This window comes from Gracilinanus agilis, chromosome 5 (genome assembly GCF_016433145.1).
Source record: "Gracilinanus agilis isolate LMUSP501 chromosome 5, AgileGrace, whole genome shotgun sequence".
Lineage (NCBI taxonomy): Eukaryota > Metazoa > Chordata > Mammalia > Didelphimorphia > Didelphidae > Gracilinanus > Gracilinanus agilis.
Window position 1 is genome coordinate 15,706,489 of NC_058134.1, and position 22,284 is coordinate 15,728,772.

General features: G+C 46.5%; 1 protein-coding gene across 2 annotated transcripts in view; it reads right to left on the reverse strand.

Annotated features, from left to right (window-relative positions):
- The window catches only part of OSBPL3 (oxysterol binding protein like 3), a 100,533-nt gene that overhangs the window by 69,901 nt on the left and 8,348 nt on the right, over positions 1–22,284 (reverse strand). For both annotated transcript variants that reach the window (XM_044678764.1, XM_044678763.1), the window contains exons 2-6: positions 7,028–7,144; positions 6,804–6,857; positions 6,464–6,577; positions 2,192–2,359; positions 518–638 (exon numbers count right to left, since the gene is read on the reverse strand). In XM_044678764.1, the coding sequence (XP_044534699.1) occupies positions 518–638; positions 2,192–2,359; positions 6,464–6,577; positions 6,804–6,857; positions 7,028–7,144 (574 nt within the window). The remainder of the gene's footprint in view (positions 1–517; positions 639–2,191; positions 2,360–6,463; positions 6,578–6,803; positions 6,858–7,027; positions 7,145–22,284) is intronic.

The following is a 22,284-nucleotide window of genomic DNA, read 5'->3' on the forward strand; positions in this document are numbered from 1 at the left end:
CCTTTATGCCATGACGTAATCTTCACTGCCAAAGATGCATTGCTTTAGCTGTGACAGAGAAGACAATGTGGTGAAGGCTTAGATTCAGGAGAGATCTAGGTTCAAATCCTACCTCAGAGGTATACTAGCTGTGTGACCACTGGAGAGTCACTGCCTTAATGGACCTTGGTTTCCTCATCTGCAGAGTAAGGCCTGTAGGACTCTCCTTCTAGGGCTGGTGTGAGGCCTCCGTGAGCCAAGGCACGTCAGAGAATGTGGCAGATTTGAAAGCACAACCTGAAGGGCTGTCTCTATAGTTAATCTGATTCCATGAGGTGACCGTGGGCCAGTCACTTCCCTTTGGACCTCAGTTTTCCCATCAGAGGAAGCCACGGATGGGAAGAGATGCTCCTCGAGTCCCATCCCATGACCTTGTCTCCAATCAGGAGCCAAGAAGAAGCGGAAGAGGGGAAGAGGGGAAGGGAAAATAAAAGCATCCCTTTGAGGATAAGAATGAGTCAAGCTCCGGTGACATTACCTTTGGAGCATTTTTCCATGTCTTCGGAAGAATGGGGCCATATGGGGACTCGGGCTTCTCCACAACCGAACGACAGACTGCTTCCCGTCTGCAGTGAACTCTGCTTTGATATACTGCTGCGCTGTTCCACAGACAACAAAGGCAATCAGAAATGAAAACACATCTGAGATGTCTGGCTGAGAAGACGCCAAGGTGGTCTGCCTTGGGATGGAGCCTGGCACAGAGACCTACGGGACCCTCTGAGGCCCAGGGAGTCTGTCCTATCATGCCAGGGAGCCATCATCTGACCTTGAGCTACATTCCCTGGCTTCTCCTACTACCAAATGACAACAATGTCACACACTCAGCCAACAGTGAAAGATCATTTGGAATGTATTTTTGCAAAGAGTCATGGCCACGTGAGTTTGTCCTTGACGATCAGAGGGGAAAACTGAGGTCAAGTTAGGTGAGAGAGACAGGGAGGAGAGAGTGAAAAAAAAGGGAAAGGAAAATTAGAAAGGAAGGGCAAAAGAATGGAAGAGGGAGAAAGAGAGAGCAGGGAGAGGCAGAAGAGAGGGAGAGCAAGAGAAAGGAGAAAGATAAGAGATACAGAAAAAGGAAAGAAGGGAGAAAAAGAGAGAGGAAGAGAAAGAGGGAGAGAATTAGAGAATATTCTATTCTACTTACTCTTACTGTCCTACGTTTAGTAAATGATCTGGTTGCCCTAGTTAAATAATTAAGCACTAGAGGAAAAATAGTACCAAGGAAAGAGAGTGTCATGAGAAGATCAATGGCCTAAGTCGGCAGACACTGGGTGTGAATTCCAGTTCTTTCAGTTAAGCAACTTAAACAAAAAAAAATTTTTTTTAACCTCTCTGAGCCTCGGTTTTTCTCATCTGTAAAATGGGAATAATAATATTTGTGTTCCCTGTCTCATGGAACAAAGCTTTGTAGTAATCAAGTACTATATATCTGTGTGGAACTTCTGCCTTCTAAATCTTGCTGTATCTGCACATGTATTCATGCATGTGAAACAGGTTCTAGTTTAGCACAAAAACTCTGTCTTGGAAGGGACCAGAAGCCCCTAGTCCAACCTGAATAAGAATCCTCTGAACAAATTCCATAATAAAAGGTCATCCAGCCTTTGCTTACAGACTTTGAATGACTGGAAGCTCACTAACCCATTCAGCCTTGGGATAATCCTATCCCTAAATGACCTGCAGCCCCAACCATCCTATCTTCAAGTTTCCCTCAGCTCTACTCTCTGGGCTCGAGCAGGACAAATAGAATTCCTCTCCCATGTGGCTGCCCTTCAAGTTCCTGACCAGAGTTCTCCTGCCTCCTAGCCCTGAGCCCACTCTTCTGCAAGCCAAACTCCCTCAGTTTCTTCAACTGCTCTTTGTGTATCAAAAACTCAAGGCCGCTCACTCCCCTCATTCCCTTCCTCTGGACGCTTTGCAGCTGGTCAATATTCTTTCCAAAATGTGGCCATCAGGACTAAAGACACAAGTGAGCTCTGATCAGGATGGAGAATGGGAGGACAATGACCTCCCTCGTCTCGGACACTCATCACTATCCATTCCCTCTTCCCAAACCCTTCGCCCTCGCAGATCTGGGTGTCAGGTGGACAAAGAGTCTTTCCTTCCCTCCCTCCTTCCTTCCTCCCGATGCCCAGATCCACACTGTATTACCTACCTTCCTACTTGAAACAGAGTCAAATACTCCAGAGGCAGAGTCTGTGACAGTGGACCCAGGGAAGAAATGGTTCACATCTCGTGGGAACATGGCGATCTCATTTTGACGATATACTCGGTGGTGACGGAGCTTGGCCACCCACTCATCAAAGACTTCCTCGGACTTCACCTAAAAGAGAGAGGCTTGAGATCTCATGGAACATGCCAAGCACAATCCCCATCAAAAGTAGACTGGTGGGGCAGCTGGGTAGCTCAGTGGATGGAGAGTCAGGCCTAGAGAGGGGAGGTCCTGGGTTCGAATCCAGCCTCAGACACTTCCCAGCTGTGTGACCCTGGGCAAGTCACTTGACCCCCATGGCCCACCCTTACCACTCTTCCACCTAGGAGCCAATACACAGAAGTTAAGGGTTTAAAAAAAAAAAAAGTAGACTGGCAGAGCCCACCCCAGCTCTTCCTTTATTGGTCTATACTCAAAAGACCCTCCCAACAGCACCCTGCCAAATAGACAAATGCCGAATGCTGGTTGAATTGAGGTTCTTGGAATACCAGAAATCTACCAGGCTGGAGTGATGCTGTCTGAAGGGGAGACAGTCTGTGAAGGAAATGGGAAGTCCCAGCGGCACGTGGGAGATTGTTTGGCCATCTCTAAAGCGAGCCCAACTACGGCACTATTTCCAAATCACTAACGCGGGCAATAAACAAGAAATGGGTTTATTACTAATGATTCTGATCTGTCGTCCAAGTCGTTTCTAGGATTCTCTGAGACAAGCCACTCTTCTCTTCACTTCGGCTCACCAGATGTGCCACTCATTCTCTCGCTGAATAAGTCTGTCATGTAATAGGGCAGAAAGGACCAGGAGGGTCTCAACCTGCCCCTGGGGCTCGGCGCTGGGCTGTCAGAAACCCCTTCCTCCAGGGAGGGCAAGTAAGCAGGATTTCACCATTCCTGATTCAGAATTCAACAAAACGTTTACTTTTTGGTACGAATTTGCTAACTTGTCTTGAGGGTCCAATGATACACGCCTTGGGCAAAACGACAGCAATAAAAACGATATTGCAATGATTCAGTTCAGTCAAGCAAGCAATCAGTAAGCACACACTTTGTGACAGGTGCCACATGAGATAAGGGTGCTGGGCCTGGAGTCAGGAAGGCTTGTGTTCAAATCCAGCCTCATTCACTTACAAGCTAGATAACCCTGGGCAAGTCACTTAATCCTGTTTGCCTCAGTTTCCTTGTCTGTAAAATGAACTGGAGAAGGAAAGTAGCCAAACACTGCAGGATCTTTGCCAAGAAAACTTCAAATGGGGCCACCAGGAGTCGGACACAACTGAACAACAAGGCCTACACTTTATTTGAATGTGCCAGGCACTGTGCAAAGTTAAGACAGTAGACAAAGATACTCTAATGTAGAACCCAGATCAAATTGTTTACCATCTCCGGGAAGGGACAGGGAGGAGAAGAAGGGAGACAATTTGGATCATATAACTTTGGAAAACTTATGGGAAATGTGCTATTACGTGTAATTGGCAAAATGAATCCTTCAAAATAAAACACACCAGCCAAAAAATTCAACAATCCCCACCCTCAAGGAGCTTACAATATATATATATATATATATATATATATATATATATATATATATATATATATATATATAGTAAGAGAGATAATTATATACAAAATAATTTGGGGGGGGAGGGAGGGTTTGCAAAGGAAGCAAACTCTAAGCTAAATCTTATATAGGAAGGAAGGGATTCTCTGAGGTAGAAACGAGGAAGAAAGGAAAAGGCTACTTCAGACAGAGTTCCTCTAGGCTTTAAAAACCAGAAGCAGCTTGGTGGACATTTCCCAGCTGTGTGACCCTGGGCAAGTCACTTAACCCCCATTGCTTGGCCCTTACTGCTTTTCTGCCTTAGAACCAATACACAGGATTGATTCTAAGATGGAAGATAAGGGTTTAAAAACAATTAAACACATTAATTAGTATGTAAACATCTGCCCCTTCGAGATGGTGGGCAAAAATACCTTTTAGCTGTATAACCCTGGGCAAATCACATAGCCATCAGAGCCTCAGTTTCTTTATCTATAAAATGGGAATAATAATAGCACCTACCTCCCAGGGTTGTTGGGAGAAGCAAATGAAATTGCAGCATTTAACAAACCTTCAAAGTTCTATGCAGCTGAGTTCTAACAGTGCAAACCATTCTCCCTTTCAAAGGCTCCTGTGCAAGTTTGGACTATATATATAAGTTATATATAAGTTATAATTATATGAAATAGGGCCACCGAATGAAAAGTCCAAATTCGAAAAATGCAACGACTTCATTATCCGCCCTAATCAGAAGCGAGGCCTGGAAATGCTGCTAGTTAGTATAATTGTAAATAACACCAGAATTCCTCCTCCTTCTTGCTCCAGACTTCAGCGGTTCAGAATTCCAACTTTTCTAGAAACTCAAGTTAATGGCGAACAAACATTTTTAGCGACTATTCACCAGGGCAGTAGTTGGCGCTCTCTCAGGGTCCTCAGATGGCCACCGCTGTCCAGTTCCTAGACAAAAAGCTCTGGAAGGTTTTTCTCTTCTCCTTATTCTTGAATCGATTCTAATGTCTCTATACGCAGAATGTAACACGCTCTGAGTGTGGGGAATCTCCCCGGACGTGGGAGAAAAGGGGGGAATGTGGATGGGCCGCCCAGCTTCATGGGCTGCAAGCCGGGGAGGGGTCCGAATCCATTAGCTGAGCTCCCTTGCTCTAGGGAAAGCAGGGAAGAATTCTGGGGAGTCTCCTAAAAGTTAGAATCTCCCAGAGCTCTGTGTGTTAGTCCTGGGGACGGAGGCCAGTAACTCCTGGGGAGCAGCCAGGGTACACGAGGCTTCTCCTGCCCTGAGCTATTGACCTGCAACACAACCATAAGTAATGAATATTTTGGCCACAGAAACTCTTGGAGAAAATTGATTAATCTGCAACTTTTAGGGCCTCCTGTTTTCTCCTCTATTAATCTAAGAGCTCGTGGATATAGATTTTCCTCTAAAAGGAACAGCTTCGGTGCATTGTGTAAATTCTGCCATGTCCTATCAATCAAGAATTCTCTTTAATGTCATTTTCCACTGATTAATTTGCGGAGGGTTCTGCAATCTGCCTCCTTGAAAGGAATTACCCACACTAAGGAAACCCCAGCTTTGTGGTATTATTGACGTAGATTTAAATTTGCAGAATAGAGTCCCAACAGATTCTAATATAGATCAACTGGAAAATGTTTTGAGGTCTTTAAGATGGACATCATTATTTTCAGGATCCTTTATTAAGAATAATGATTGCTGGGGGCAGCTGGGTAGCTCAGTGGATGGAGAGCCAGGAGAGACGGGAGGTTCTAGGTTCAAATCTGGCCTCAGACACTTCCCAGCTGTGTGACCCTGGGCAAGTCACTTGACCCCCCCCCCCCACCAAAAAAAGAATAATGATTGCTAGATCACAAATATATTTGATAGAATTTGTTATCTCCAAATCGTTAAGTTATCTTTTGTGGCCTTGCGTGAGATGACACAATGCAGTTTAGTATCACAACATAACAATGGAACATAATATGATACCAGGTCATACAAATAACAACTGACTTGGAATTAGTTATCTAGGCAGCTGGGTGGTACAGTGGACAGAGTACAGGGTTTGGAGTCAGAAAGACCTGAGTTCAAATCCAGCCTCGGACACCTGTTAGCTGTGTGGCCCTGGACAAGGCACCTAATCACTGCTGGCCTCAGTTTCTTTGGACAAGACAATAACACCTACCTCTAGGATTGCTGTCAAGATAAGTGAGATGATATTTGTACAGCCCTTATAAGTGTTTGTTTCCTTCCTTTTTTCCTATGATTTTACTGACACTCCTCATGCTCCCCCCAATTCTGATGAGCATCTTCTCTGAAACAGAAGGTCTTAGGAGCTTTTCTTGGGACTCTGTCAGATTAAGTGACTTACCCAGGGTAATACAGACAAGTTGAGTCAAACATAGGATTTGAACCTGAGTCTCTCTATTGTCAAGGCCAGCTCGATTGCCGTGCAATCACAGAGCACATGGAAGTCTGCAAAGTCCTTCATCTACATTGTTGTCTCCTTTGGACCTCACTACAAGCTTGGCAGTTGGCGCCATGGTTATTGGCGGAGCTCCCACGGCATGGAAGCACTGGGGAGCTGGTAGCACGTCTAAGGCAATTCTAAGCATGGAAGCTTTGGTCACGATGGGCGCCAAGATGAGACCTCTGGGGGGAGGCTTCTCACCTTGAGATGGTAGATGTGTTCCTCTGTATCGAGGTCTATGCATTTCGAAGACTTCTTGACGGACATCACAGAGAGCCCGACATCGATGGATCCATGGAGCTTCTCCCTCTCTACCTGGTCAGAATCACATCACACTGGAATGAACACAACAGCCCACAGGACCGGGTTTCCAATTGTTGTCCCTTTAGGTCCCATCTCAAAAAAGTAAGGCCCTACCCCCACCCCATGTGGCTCTTTACTTTTCAGAGGCGAGTTATTCAGCAACTGGACAAGCTTTCCAACCCTGCTGAAGACAATCTGGCCCTCTGAGGCAGAGGTGGACAAACGGTTAGAGACTTACGTCAGCCAAGTTCTTGGCATACTTCAAGATCCCTTTCTCCAAGAAGAAGAATCTCTGTTGGAAGAAAAGCACATATTGCTGAGGTAGCTCAAGGCAAAGTCAACTACAGAAGTGGCTTTAATGGAGCCTCTCCACAAATGGAGCTTGGCAGGGCCCAAGACCCTCACCCAAAGTGACTAAGCAGGAAGTTACAAAGACAGGTAAGGCAAGCTTCCAATTCCTACCTTGTGCCAGCCCTTGAGAGGCCACTTCCTCTTCTTCAGCAGGAAGCCCTTCTGGATTTGAGGCTCCTGGGTGCAAGTCATCTCTCCCCGGAGTCCTTCCACCACTTCCCAGCTATCCTGTTCAGATGAGAGAAGCCACATTCAAGGGTCACTTTTATTTTTATTTTTTTAATTTTTATTTTGAATATTTTCCCCTAGTTACATGTTTCATGTTCTTTCTCTCTCCCCCAAGTCCCCCTAATCCCCCATAGCCGACGCACAGTTCCTCTGGGTTTTACACGTATCATTGATCAAGACCTAATTCCATATTATTGATAGTTGGACTAGAGTTATTGTTTAGTGTCTGCATCCCCATCAGCCCACGTGTTCCAGCAGTTGTTTTTCTTCTGTGTTTCTCCTCCCACAGTTCTTCCTCTGAATGTGGCTAGTTTTCTTTCTCATAAGTCCCTCAGCCTTGCTCTGGATCCTTGCATTGCTGCTAGTAGAGAAGTCCGTCAAGGGTCACTTTTAAAAGAAATAGCCGTTTCCTTGAGAACTATCTGCAGGGACATCATGACAGCCAAGCTCCTCAAACCCCAGGTAATCCTCCTTTTGCAAGCAGATTTTGTGGGAGTTTCCTGCTCCCCAAAAGGCAGATTTTTGACTCTTCCTCAGCAGAACCAGGTCTCCCTTTTGTTTGCAGCAAGATAATGATGACTAAAGGACGCCAAGGTTTGTTGCATTTTTTCCCCACTAGACTGTCTCACAGATTCTTTTTTTTTTTTTTTTTTTTTTGCTCTGACACATCTTCAGAGAACTCCTGTCCCAACAGCCAGACATCAAGGGGAATTTAAGCCAAAGCCAGGCTTTCTTGCATCAGAGGTGACTGGGACCTCATCCTGAATGGAGAATGTGAAGGAGAGAGGGAGGAGAAGGAGTGGGGAGAGAGGGAACGAGAGAGGGAAAGGGGGAGGGAGAAGAAAGGAGAGGGAGAGAGGAGGAAAAGAGAGAGAGAGGGAGGGAGAGGAAAAAGGGGAGGAGAAAAAGGGAAGGAAAGAGGGACAGAGGGAAAGGGGAGAAGGGGAAGAGAGAGGAGGAGAGAAAGGGAGAAGACAGAGAGGGAGAGAGAATAAGAAGAGGAACAATGAGAGGGAAAAGGAGAAGATGGAGAAGAGATAGGGAGGGAGAAGGGAAAGACACAGGTAGAAGGAGAAAAGAGGAGAGAAGGAGAGAGAAGGAGGAAAAAGGAGAGGGGAAGAGAGTGGGAATGGGAAATAAGGAAGATGAAAGAGGGAGGATAGAGATGGAGGGAGAAGAGAGAGGGGGAGGGAAAGAGTGATGAGGAGAAGTGGTTAGGCACAGAAATCACAAGATCATAGATGATCTAGGGCTAGAAGTGACATCCCACTTCATCTAGTCCAATCCCCTCATTTTTTCAGATTAGGAAGCAAAAGAGCTGCAGTGATTTTCCCAGTCTCCCAGATCATCAGTGATATAGCTGGGATCCAGCATTAAGCCTTCCAGCAGCTGAAAGCAGGATGCTCCACATGTGCCATGTTCCCTTTCCTTTGAGCTTGTCCAGTTTGTCCTCAGCATTGTCTCCCTGGGCTCCCCAAGACCCTCATGCTGACCCTGGCTGTCCAGGACATTCCAACTAAGGATCTTCTCCTTTTTAGCTCCCAGGGAAACCAACCCAACATCTGCCTCCACGAGGCTTAGCTTTCTCCCAGAATCACAGAATTTCAGGGCTGGCCAGGTCCTCATCAGCTATCTTCTCAACCCAAAAGGAATAGGACACATCAAAAACCCGAAAAGTGGATGTCCGATCTTTTCTTTTGCTTTTTTTAAGTCCTCACCTTCCACCTCAGAATCAATACTGTGTATTGGTTCCAAGGCAGAAGAAATGGTAAGAGCTAGGCAATGGGGGTTAAATGACTTGCTCAGGGTCACGCAGCTAGGAAGGGTCTGAGGTCAGATTTGAACTCAGGACCACCCCTCTCTAGATATGGCTCTCAATCTATTGAGCCACCTCAAGGAATGAGGGAAGTGCCTGCCAGCTCTCCAGGCTGCCCATTCCACCTTGGAATAACTCTCATCTTTAGGAAGCTTTTCCTGACCTCAAACCTAAATATGCCTTTTTGAGCTCCACTCCAGCTCCTCCCCACATTGCTCCTGCTTTTGCCCTGTGGGGCCAAAACAATTAAGTCTAATCCTTCAGCCACATGACAATCCTTCAAATATCTGATGGCAGCCCAAGTCCTAGATGAAAATCTGTAGTAGAGACCTCTTGCCTCTCACCCACGATGTAACATGTTTAGTCAGATGTCCTCAGAAAGGGAAGAGGAGGTCCTTCACTAGTCTCAGTGGCTACATTTTAGAGATTGCAGAGATAAAGGCAATCAGTACTTGTGCTTTGGGGGAATCTTCTCCAAGACTCTCCTTTTTATACCTCTCATTACAACAGGGAGAAAGTAGAACCATCCATCAGACAGACAATGAGTTAGCGATGGGGACATGAATTTCGGTCCTAGTGAGGCCCCATGGAGATCCCAACAGTGAAAGACCACAGGAGGAATTCCATCGACAATGGTCATTTCTGAGAAAATCCTTCTGCAGGGCTGAAACAATATTTGGGCCAACAGATTCTTGGAAAGTCAGATGCACAAGGATAAAGACAAAAAAAATTAAGTGTGCAAAACAGTTCCTCCCAATACAACCAAGTCTTTTAGGGTTTATTGATGTCTCTCAAAGGGAAGACACCATCTTCCGAGTTGCTAATATTGCTGTTCTTGTTCAGTCATGACTAGCTCTCTGGGACTTCATTAGAGTGTTCTTAGAAAAGATACTTTTCCAAGTCCTTCTCTTGCTCATTTTAGGAAACTGAGGCTAATAGGTTTAAACAACTTCCCCACGGTCATGAAGCTATTATCTGAGGCCAGATTTGGACTCAGGTCTTCCTGATTCCAGGCCCGGTTGTCTATCCACTGTACTACCTAGCTGTTGCTGCCTCAGAATTGCTAATATCAGACCATCATTCCTATCTGCTTACTCAATCTTTCCAGATTTCAAAGGCCAAGTAGGATCATTAGACTTTGGGCACTACATTTTTTTTTTCCCAAAGTTGTTTTAAGAAAAAAAAGGAAGGAAGGAAAGAGCTGTGTCCATGGGCAAGAGGAGAATAAGAATTCTGGGTCAAGAAGGCTCCAGGGTTTCAGACTGGAACTCAATTTCTGCTGGAACACTGGAGGTGGGTGAGATTCCAACCGCCCAATCAATGAGGAAGGCTGGAGACATGCAAGTTGGTGTTGTAGGACCTCTACAGTAATTAAAATGGTTCAGAGCCAGCTACTTGATTTCTTTTCTCCCTCCCTCTCCCAAAGGGGAGGAATTGGGCATGGAGCCCTTGGCAAGAAAGGTGAAGGACTCACATATGGCACTAACAGTCAGGGTGTGAATCTATCTATTCTTTGAAAGAGGCAATTTCTGTTTGCAGAGTAGGAAGGTGATTTGGTGGGTTGTGATAGAAATGTAAAAAAAAAAAAAGGGAAGGGTGTGTGTGTGTGTGTGTGTGTGTGTGTATGGCTATATAATAAAAATAATATATAATACATAAAATATAGAGGAGGAAACAAGTTATTCAGAGGGGACATATACATGGTACTCATATTAAATTTAATCTACCCTAAAGCATAAAGAATGTCTTGGATGAGAACAGAAATGGACAATATACAAAATCCTCTCTTCTTGTCTAATGAAATGGTCATTCTCATTGGTGATTAAGTTTGTCATAAAAAAGAAAAAAATTTAAAAGAAAAACAAAAAGAATCTTCCTTGAAACTGAAGAGGAAAACAATTCATTCCCTGGTCTGAGCATCCACCACCTTCCCTCCTACATCCCCTTTCTGTATCATAATTCTCCTAAAATCATCTTGGATTTCCCCCCTTTCTCATCTTGGGTCTTCTATAAAGGGATAAAACCCTTCCATATCGCCAAGACTTATGGATTCATCTTTTGTAATGCTTTTGGCACCTGGTCCTTCTCCATCTTTCCCACCAACACCCAAACCCCAGCTCTTATCTAGTCTTGTTTCTTTTCTTTTTTTTTTTTAAACCTTTACCTTCCATCTTAGAATCAATAATGTGTATTGGCTCCAAGGCAGATGAGCAGAAAGGACTAGGCAATGGGGGCCAAGTGACTTGCCCAGGGTCACAAAGGTAGGAAGTGTCTGAGGCCAGATTTGAACCCAGGACCTCCTGTCTTGAGGCCTGGCTCTCAATCCACTGAGCTACCCAGCTGCCCCCAGCCTTGTTTTTCCATTACTTGTAGTAGGTATGTGGCCCCTGGCTGGGCTAGCCTCACTCATGTCTGGGCAGTATATATGCCAGCGAGTGCCTACATGGACTATTAAATAGGTGCTCCTTCAGTTAGTCAGTCAAAGCATTTACTAAACACTATGTGTCAGGCATTGTGCTATTTCATGCTGGGGATGCAAAGAAAGGCCTCTCTCTCTCTGTCTCTCTGTCTCTGTCTCTCTCTGTCTCTCTGTCTCTCTCTGTCTCTCTCTGTCTCTCTCTCTGTCTCTCTCTCTGTCTCTCTCTCTCTCTCTCTCTCTCTCTCTCACACACACACACACACACACACACACACAAACACACACACGCACACATGCACACACACACGCACAGTTCCTGCCTTCCAGAAGCTCCCAGTGGAAGGGGAAGATTGGCAACGTGCACATCCACAGTCAGTTATCATCCACAGAGGGAAGGCACTAGCGTGAAGGGGGTTGGGAAAGGCTCAGTTCTTGGTCCTTCCTTGCTCCCTTATTGGTCATCTGCTCAGAATCCCTACAACCTGCATGTAAATGGGGGGATGCAGCGCTTGGGGAGCTTTTGTGATAATTAGCTGGTAGTAAACCCAGCAGAGAGCCGGGGATGTAATGGCCCGGCCAGCTTCCTTCTCATAGGCTTCAGGGAGCTGTTTAGTTTACGATAAGTCTGGAGGTTAGCTCAAGCCCCTAGATGGGAAAATTCCTAACCCCGGGGCAGAGGCTGGGCTCCTGGGCCAGGCGACATTCAGGTTTTAGTGCCCAGAGCCTGATGGCCAGACAGGAGGAGACGCCAGGCTAGACCCCAGGAGGAGAAGCTGGGGAAAGGGTCGCCTTTTCCTTGGGATGTCCGTTATTCCTGTAGCACAGTCATGGCTCTCCTGGGTATCTCCCATCTCGGCCCCGATGGCCTTCATCTTCCCTTGACTCCATCCTTGCTCCAAACTCCCAAATGCAGAGGCTTCTTACAGGCCTTCCTTAGGGTGATGTATGGGTCGTGTTCACATTCAGTTCTCATTGACTGAATGAATCCAAAAGGGTTTGCACCCCTGCATCAAGGCCCCAGAACCGCATGGTATGGCTTCATTTCTACCATTATGTAAAGAGCTGGAAAAGGGCTCAGAGGTCATCTAGTCTAACCTCGATTAACAGAGGAAGAAACTGAGGCAGATAAAAGAACGAGTGACTTGCGAGAGGTTACATGGCTGACAAAAGGAGAGACTTGAGGCTAAAGGCAAAGGAGGCACGTAGGCTTTCCTCTCTGTTACCAAGAGGATACCCATGGCAGCCTGGAGAGAATGCTGGACCTTGTCTCAAAGACCCGAGTTCTAATTCAGCCTCAAACACTTAGCAACTGGGTGACCCCAGGTGAGCCACTTCATGTGTTAGCCTCCGCTTCCTCAAACACAAAACGCAGCACAGAAAAGGCAGCTGCCTTTCGGCGGAGCAGATGAGATAAGATTTGTTTAGCCCAGTGCCTGGCACAGAGTGGCTGCTCTACAAATGTGCCTTCCCTTTCCTCCTTCCTCCCAACTCCACTATCCCCGGAGATTTGGGGTCTTCAGGGAGGTGAAGCCAGAGCTAGCCCGGCGCACCCCAGAGGCGCTGAGGTTTTGCCCCATCCTGGCTCACCAGCATGCTTTAGGCCACATGTGTCCAAGAGAGATGGCCAAAGCCTCTGGTCTGAGGAGGCTGGCACGTGGCCGGGCGCCCAGCACGCTCTGCTCCCTGAGCATCTAATAAGAAGCTCTTTGCTGCGGGGAGGGAGCCAGGTGGTACTCGTGCTCCTGGGCCCCAGCTAGGCCCTCTCAGACCGCTGAGTCGCTGGATGGGGAACGTCTCTCCCTGGAGCAGGCAGATGTCTCAAGAGGCCGAGAACACAAGCCTGCCTGGTCAAGGGGCAGCACAGGAAGCCCAGACATAGGCTGGCCTCTCCTGTGCTCTCCTCGCAGCTGGCCCATGAGGGCTGCCTTCCACGCTTCAGTAGCTCTTCTGTGGCCAGCTGGGGCCGAGATGTTCTGGGTAACAGCATTACCATGCAGGCAATGCCTGGGTTATCCACTTTAAAGAATGAGTGTTTAATGCTAAAAATAAACAGAGCCTCATTTCCTGCAAGACTCCAGAGGAACCAGCCAGCATCTGAGAGGAAGGAGACCAGAGTCTGGGCCCTGGCGGACAGTACCGATGGGACCTGAGATGGGTGACTTGAGCTTTAGGCTGCCTCAGTTTCCCCTTCTGGAAAATGGGGAAAAGAACACTTGTACTACTTGCCCACAAAGGTGCAACGAGGAGGGGAGGTAGCAGACCTGACCCTGGCTCTGAGATTTCTGCATATGGCTTAGGGTTCCTTGGAGGAAGCATGGCACCTGGAGTTAAGAAGACTTGAGTTCAAATCCAGCCTCTGATATTTATCAGCCCTGTGATCCTGGGCAAGTTGCTTACCTCTGTCTGCCCAGTTTCTTCATCTGTAAAATGGGGATAAGAATTGCACCCACTTTCTGGCTGCAATGTGAGGATCCAATGACATATTGGTAGAGCTCTTAGCATAATGCCTAGCACATAGTAGGTATTTAGGACATGCTTGTTCCCTTCTCTGCTCCTCTCTCTGCCACACACAATGTCTCCGAGTGGGACCTAGACTTGAAGAGGCAGGCTTGAGTCCTTTCCATCTGTCTTAGAATCAATAGTAAGTATTGGTTCCAAGGCAATGGAGGTTAAGCAACTTGCCCAGGGTCACACAGCTAGGAAGTAGGATGACGTAGCTTAAGTGTAGATTTGATCCCAGGACCTCCCACCTCCAGGCTTGGCTCCATATCCCCTCAGCCACCGGCTGCCCTGCCAGGGCTTGAGCCTAGTCAGTTGGATCAGTGGAGAGATGGGAGAACCATTCACCTTCCCTGTTACATCCTGTGCACACGGGCTCTCTCATGCTCTCCCTAAATATGCTCCCTCCTAAGAGATTTCCTCTCCGGCTCAGGGTCTGAGTTCCCTGCCAGTCCTGGTCCACTGGTGCCTGAGGCAGGTGAATGAAGGAGGGCCATAACAACACCATCGGGCAGGACACATTTCAGCCCCATAAATGTGCCTGTCTGCCTGTCTGCCTGAATATGTAAAATAAAATACACGAGACACTGAAGGAAATCCATAGTATTGAAATAGTTACCAATGTCATTTAAAGGTTCTCAGATGCTAGGCTAAGAGCCCCTGCTCTAAATCCATATTTCTGTGGGAAGGGAAGGCTAGATCACCCGACAGATGGCACCCACAAATACCCGTCTTTCACTGCCTCAACCCAGCCAAAGGTAGATTCCCCACTGGGCAGTTCTGTGTAAGCCCTCAGCTTACTCTGCCCTTCCCCAAGGAGGGTTTGGGCCCTTGCGGTTGGCCCCGTTACCCCACCAGCGTCCGGGCATGACTATTTTATTGGCCAGCGGACAAGTCTGGGCACTTGGTGGCACTCAAGAACCAAGAGATCAGGACCTAACTCAGTGGCCTCCTCCTCGGCAGGACAGAGGTTCCGGAATGACGGCAGCGATAGAATCTATTCGCAATATCTCTGCCAATGCTGAAAGATTGGCTCAAGATACGGTCACACCATCTCCTGAACGTCCGAGGCGATCTCCTTCCTACAGGACGAGATGGGCTCCTTAGCAAGGACAGTTCTACTGTCTGGCCAGCTCTTGGGATGCTTACAGCTGCATGGGGGGTGCGTGTGCTCCCGTTCATCAGCCTTATTGTTCCTACATAAACAGATCCGCTGAAATGGTTACAAATGGCCATGAGCTTCAGAGGATTTGGAAGGACATTCCGCAAATTGCTGTAGGGACCCCTGGGACATCTGATGGTGCATCATGGAACCTCTCATGGCCACGGGAACAGGTTGTTGGCAGCTGTAGCCAAATGGGCCTTCTTAATTCTGAGAATTCTTGTTCTTTTTAGAATTTGTCTCAGTTGTTGTAGCAAGTCTTACACCAAGCTTTTACCAGGAGTCAAAAACTCGAGCTGTGGACCATGGCCAGGGTAGAGAGATGACAGCTTTCACTTTTAAGTGATCAATTTTATTTTATGTCTATGTTTGATTGTCCCGTTGCTTAATAGGGTTTGTAATATGATTTTCATTTTTCTTTTCTTTCTTCCTAATTTAAATTTGATTTTTTAAAAATTTGAATTTTTGGAATCAGTATTGATATTTGATATTGAAGGATCAGTTTACAATGCCTAACAACATTGCATACCCAAAAGCTTTAGACTGTTGAAACCTGCCATTAGTTATTAAATATTATGGGTCTTTAACTAATGTTTGTATCTGATTCCAGAAAAGGGGACTGCTAATAAGCCACCAATTGGTATGGAGGAACACAGGATTGAGGATGTCAACAAGCCCTTTGGGGGAGGGGAATATCAATGCGGAGGTTGAGGACCTGTCCTGGGGGACTCCAGGAAGTGGCTTTTCAGCAAGTTCTGAGGTTAGATGTCGCTATTTTCTTCCTTTATATGAGACTGAAATGTATCTCTATTTGGCTTTTACTATGGCTTGTTATCCCTATGAATGATGTAGAAATCAGGCCAGGGGATCAATTTCCCTTATTGTCAGACTTTAGGCACTTCATTCTTTTAGGGCAAGTTGATTCATATATTATTTAAGGCTTTTTTTTTTTAGATCAATAACTGACTTTACAGCTTAGCCATACATCCTGTGTCAATTCTATTGTTGATGTATATCCTCCTGAGTGTGGGGATTGGGTAGTTATCCTAAAAGTCCAAAGTCTAAGCGTTTTTTAAAGCAATTTTTGAAAAATATAATTGCCAATACCCTTGACGTGGAAAGCAGATCTTCTGGAGAAGATGCTGCAAGGATGCTTGCAGAAATCCAACATTACATGATGAGATTCGGAGTGAACCTTCAGACATGACGAACTGAGCAGAGGCAGGGTTGAGCCCTCCAATTATCCTGATTGTAGACCCTTAGCCCAAAAGAGGAACGCCCCCTAAAGGCTCTTTGTCAATGTGCCTTTTGATCATTTTTTTCTCTGCTTCTCAATCTCTTAATTATCCAAATGGTAGTAACTCCCTCCATGAAATGTACACCATCTTTTGTGCTCTTACACACCCCAGAGAGAAAATCCTAACTGTATAGGCTCCTTATGTGGAGTCACCAACCTGTTAATCTCCTGGAGAATCAAAAGTGGGGAAACTTAGGGTGCTGGTCTCCCAAAGAATCAGAGGGGGTGACTATGTGAATTAATGATCTGGGGGACCTCCAACCCAGTCCAATCCCCAAAGACTCACCATATGGGAGTCACAGAGTCATCCATCATCTAAGGTTTGCCAGAGTGGTGGGAGGGGCTCCTCACCAGCAGAGATTGTGAAAATAGCCGTATGGGGGCTGAGATGGAACACTGGGTCAATTGAGGAATCTTGAAAGATCCAGGGAGGAAGGGCTTAGAGGGAGCTTGAAAAGCCAATGTGTGAAGCTCTCAGGGTCTCTCTCTTGGCTATTCCTGTGGGATGTGGAAGAAGCCCTCTCCCGGCCATCTCAGAGGCTCTTATCTCTGGCAGGGATGGAGCCAGGCTGGAATCAGGGACCAGATCTTACTTTAAGTTAGAAAGTGGGAAATCTTATTTCTCTCTTTCTCTCTTTGCTAGTAAGTACCTATAAATTTAATATAAAGTCTCCAAGATTAATTTATATTCATAGCATTTCAGACACACAGAAATGGGGGCCTGGATGTCAGCTGTGGTGGACTAGAGAGAGGATAACAGATGGCCCAAGTTCAGATTCTAGTTTTGCTTTTTCCTGTGTGACTTTAGGCAAGATGACTCAGTGGATAGAACACTAGAGACAGGAAGACCTAAGTTCAAATTCTGCCTCAGACACTGACTAGTTGTGTCAGAAACTCACACCTCTTCAGACCGTTTCCCACCCTGGCATGCATGACTTCATCCCATGCCTGAGTGGGTAACCTTTCCCACAGCCCATTTTATTTTCTCTTTATGTATGTTGACTCTAACCCAAAGATCAAGGATAACCAAAGGTAGTATGTGGGACAGGAGCAACATGATTTAGAAGAAACTCCTCTGACGGGTTTTGAGTCTGGGGGCTGGGCTCTCCTGCCTTCCCAGCTCTGCTATTCAGTGCCCAGGAGAACTTGACGAGCCATCCAATTTCTCATTTGTAAAACGAAGGGGTTAGAGAAAATGACCTCAAAAGCTGCTTCGGCTCTCCGCTCCATGCCTCTGTAAGTGTATAAACATCGAACGGCTCAGGAATTCAGGAGGGTGGGTGGTGAGATGAGCTGAGGTTCAAGGGACGGGTGTGATTTTAACGAGCAGGAAAAAAAAAATGAAGGCATTCCTGGCACCAGGAATGATGTGAGCAAAGCTTCAGAGGTGAGATCATGCGTGTCTGGACCAGTCCAGCTGAAGCAGAGTTTGTGCACATGAATAGTGAGACTAAATGGTAGAAAGGATGAGAAGGACAGTGTCTCGATGGCCTCCTCAGAGCTCGGCATCTGGCACTGGCTCCTGGCCTCAGACTCCGACACTGTGGAATCGTCCACGGCAGCGACTCGCCCCTCCCTGCCAAAGGGCAGCCAGGCCATTCATCTCTATCCAAAGTCTCTGAGCCAAAACACCCCAGTCAGTAATCAAGGTCCCAGAGAGTGTCTGTGGGGCGAGGCGTCCACACTCTGGCAATCCTGCCCATTCCCCATTCCCTGCAACCACAGAGGAATCAATCTGCCTAATGGGTCAAATTCAGGCTTTGGCCCTAATTGCATTTTGCCTTGTGGCTTTCCACTGCCATACTTGACTAATATGTATGGATCCCGGCCAGGGAGCTTAACTTCGATTCCTGGGAACATTCTAGAGCAGATGATTAAAGAGACGGTTGGTGAAGAGCGAGAAAGCAGAACAGAGCTCACAGAAAGCCAGTAAGGATGGCCCCTTTAGGAATGGGTCATGCCACAGTAACTCCATTTTCTAACTTTCTAATTTTGGCCTCAAAAGAAGTAGACTATGGAGCTTGGAGTCAGGAAGACCTGAGTCAAAACCAGCGTCAGACACTTATTAGCTATGTGATCCAGGGCAAGTCACATACCTCCTGTTTGCCTCAGTTTCCTCATCTGTAAAAGGGAAAATAACAGCCTGAACTTTTCAGGGTTATGGCAAGGATCAAATGGGATAATAATTGGAAAGCACTTAGCACAATGAGCAAATAGTTTGGCACTTAATAAATGCTTGTTTCATTCTATCTTTCCTTCTTTTTCTTTCTCTTGGGGAAAATTACACAGTCATAGAAGTGGAAGTGCATCTAATTCTACAACCTGACCAAATACAGGAATCATTGCAAAGTGACAGAATCATGGAGCCGGCAGAAACCCCAGAGTCACAGAGACCAAGATGTACAAAGAAAGAATCCCATCTACACCATCCTAGACAAATGGTCCACTATTTGTCTGAAGCCCTAGTCTCGGGAGGGAGAGTCCAATCTCTCCCCAGGCTCCTGTTTCCCTTTGGGACAGTTCTCATTGTTAGGAAGTTCTTCCTGATAACGAGATTATGCCAGCAACTTCCATAGCTCCTAGTTCTGCCACCTAGAGCCTCAGGAATTGAAATTCTTCCTTGAATACTTGAAGCCAGCCATTGTGTGCCATCTCTGCTCTTCTCCAAGTTAAACATCTCTAGTACCTTCAGCCTAACCTGCCAACCCTTCCCCATCCGGACTGCCCTGCCCTGGCTCCCCTCCAGCTCACCAATGTCCTTCTTAAACCATGAGGTTGTGTAATGAATTTCAGTACCCTAAAACTACAATTCCCAGCACCCCACTCTCCTTCTCACGTTACGTGCTGACGTAAGGGAGGATATAAATTTGGTGTAGCTCCACCTCTTGTTCTCTCTTTCTGTGATCTTGTTTGGTGGAGATGGTGTGAGGTGAATGGCAGGAGAATCTACTCATATGACCTTATATTTTGTTAGATAATTACCCTTTTGTTCCTTTACTTCAGGTGATTATTAATAAAATTTATAAAATATAATACTCGGAGTATTGGACATAAATTTAAATCTTACAAAGTCTAGAGGAAAGCTGACAAGAGCAGAGGGATGCAGGACTACTCTCTCCTTATCCATGGAAATCTGGCCTCTCAAGGGAGTCTAAGCCCACTCCCATCCCCATTTAGCGTTCTCCACAACAAAGCATTATCCAGTTTTTGCTAAAGATGTAACCTGGTATTTGGGAGGACAGCTGGGTGGCATGGTGGATAGAGTGCCAGCCCTGAAGTCAGGAATACTCATTCAGGAAGATTCATCTTCCTCAAATCTAGCCTCAGATGCTTATTAGCTGTGTGATCTTGGGCAAGTCATTTCATCCTGTTTGCCTCAGTTTCCCATCTGTAAAATGAACCAGTATCTGCCAAGAAAACTCCAAATGGGGACACAAAGAGTTGGAAATGACTAAATGACTCAACAACAATAGCTTGCCATTTTTGAACAGGATTTGAACAGAGAGAAGGTTCAAACCCCAGCTTCGACCTTAGGTAAGTCACCTAACTTTTCTGGTCTGAGGTTCCTCCCTCATAAACAAGTGACTTCTAGGTGGCCTAGTAGACAGAGCACAGGACTCTGAGTAGGAGGACCTGAGTTCAAATCCAGTTTCAGACACCTGTTAGTTATAGAGCTTCGGACAAATCACTTAAGCTTTTACTGCCTCAACTGAAAAATGGGGGGAAAGCAGTTTCTACCTCAAAGGTCTGTTGAGAGGCTCAAATGAGTTCAAATAGAAATGTCAGCTACCATTTGCCTCCTCAGGCCCCTCTCTGCTTGAAACCTCTGATTGCACTACAGCCTTCAGAGATAAGGCTCTCAACTCAATCAACAAGCATTTCACAGACCAGAGTTTGAGGATACCTCAAAGGACTAAGTCATGGCAGTGGAAATGGGATGAAATTTCTACTTCAAAGAACTGATAATATCTGCTAGTAATTCTTTGTATGTACCAAGCCCACTTGCATAGAAAGAGGGAGCGCCATTTCTTGTCGATTGACATCTTGGATTTTTCTAGCATCAAGAGCTTACTAAAGGCCAGGTGCTACATGGTGGGAGCAGGAGGAGGGAGGGAAGAGTCCCAAGAAAAAGAAAAAAGCAGGTTCTGCCCTCAAAGAGCTTCCATTAGAACTCACTGGGTGAGCAGGAAAGGGTGCTGGATTTAGAAAGGGAGACTTGGGTTTGCATCCTCCTACTCCAACATTCCTCATCTCTAAAGTGAGGCTGCTAGCCTTTCCACTGCCTGCCTCACAGGACTGTGTGGCAGAGAAATCATTCAGCAAAGGTTAGCGTGCCTTCCGAGGGCTCCCTGAATGGCCCCTGGCATTTTCAGAGGGCTCTAATTCTAAGGACGTTCTTCCTTATATTGGAGCTGATATCTGCTTCCCTGTCCCCCTGAGCCATGAAGTTAAGAAACTAAATAGACATTCGAAGGACTCAAATCTCTGGAAACATCAACCCCTGGACGGTACAGCTGGGGCCCACTTGTCATTCCCTGGCAGTTTCTTTCTCACTGAATCTCTGCTCATTCTTCACATCTGGATGGTTCTGGGCCTGGAGCCCAGCCAGCTGCAGTTACTGGTGAACAGCCTGGAGAGTGACCTGGGAAAAGGAATTCCACGTTCCCAGAGGTCTGAGGCAGCTTCTCTGATCCACTGATAGGCACACTGGGTGCCCCTCCTTTCCCTGTCTCACAATGCTCGACAAGGAGGGTCTGTAAGCAGAGCTATGTGGACACTGTCTGTCGGCTGCTCTGCATGCCGAATTCCTCATGAGGGCTAAGTTCCCCATCTCTGCAGCATTCGTAATGCCAGGCCTGTGACTCTGACTTGGAATAGTGACAAGATGGAAGAAAGAATGCCAGGCAGACAGCTTTCTCTTTCCCATCGCCTTACTCTCCACCCCAGCCCTACAGATCAGGCATCATTCACCTGCAAATCCAAGTTCTTCTCTTTGGAAGAGTTTTAATCTCCTATCGGGAGCCCTTAGCCCTCCTCCAAGAAAGTCATTCTAGAGTTAGCTATCCTTATTTGGCCTCTTCAGTGTTTCTTGGAGAGTTTCTAGGAAGGAGGGCTCAAGAGACCCAGAAAACATAAGCCAAAGCAAGAGTGACTCACCATTCACTGATTTTTTTTTAGAAGCATCTTCCCTACCCACTTTAGCTTAGGCACTGGGGGCTCCCACTATGGAACTAAAAATTCCATGTCCTGTCTGGCCAGTGTTTCTGCTCTTCCAAGGACATTGATGCCTGCAGGAAACCCTCCTATTCAAGGGGCCGACCCACTGCTCCAATTCAATTCAAGGGCAATAGGTTTGGAGACAAAGGATCTGAGTGCCAGTGCCAGTGCCAGCCTCACTCCTGGCAATCTCTGCCAGCTCACTTTCCCACTCGGCCCCTTCTGCTTTCTCAAACCTGGCAATAGCTCCAGCCCTGCAGCTGCCATCTCCTCCTCCAACTGGTTTCTCCTAGAATGGCCACTGACCAAAGTGCCCACACCAGGCACACATTTCTTTTTTTTTCTTTTTTTAAACTCTTAGCTTCTGTCTTTAGAATCAATACTGTATATTGCCTTGCCCAGGGACACATAGCTAAGAAGTGTCCGAGGCCACATTTGAACCCAGAACCTCCCATCTCTAGACTTGGCACTCCATCCCCTGAGCTACCTAACTGCCCCCATGGTCACTGCTAAAGGTTACTTTTCTACTCCGCCCAGCTTGGCTCTAGATCCTTGTTATATGCTGTCTAACTCCCATTAGAATATAAACTACTTGAAGGCAGAGACTGCTTTTCCTATTCCAGTGATTGGCAGGATCAGACACAGGAGTGCTGAGTAAATAGTTAATCCAATTCTCTCTCTCTCTCTCTCTCTCTCTCTCTCTCTCTCTCTCTCTCTCTCTCTCTCTCTC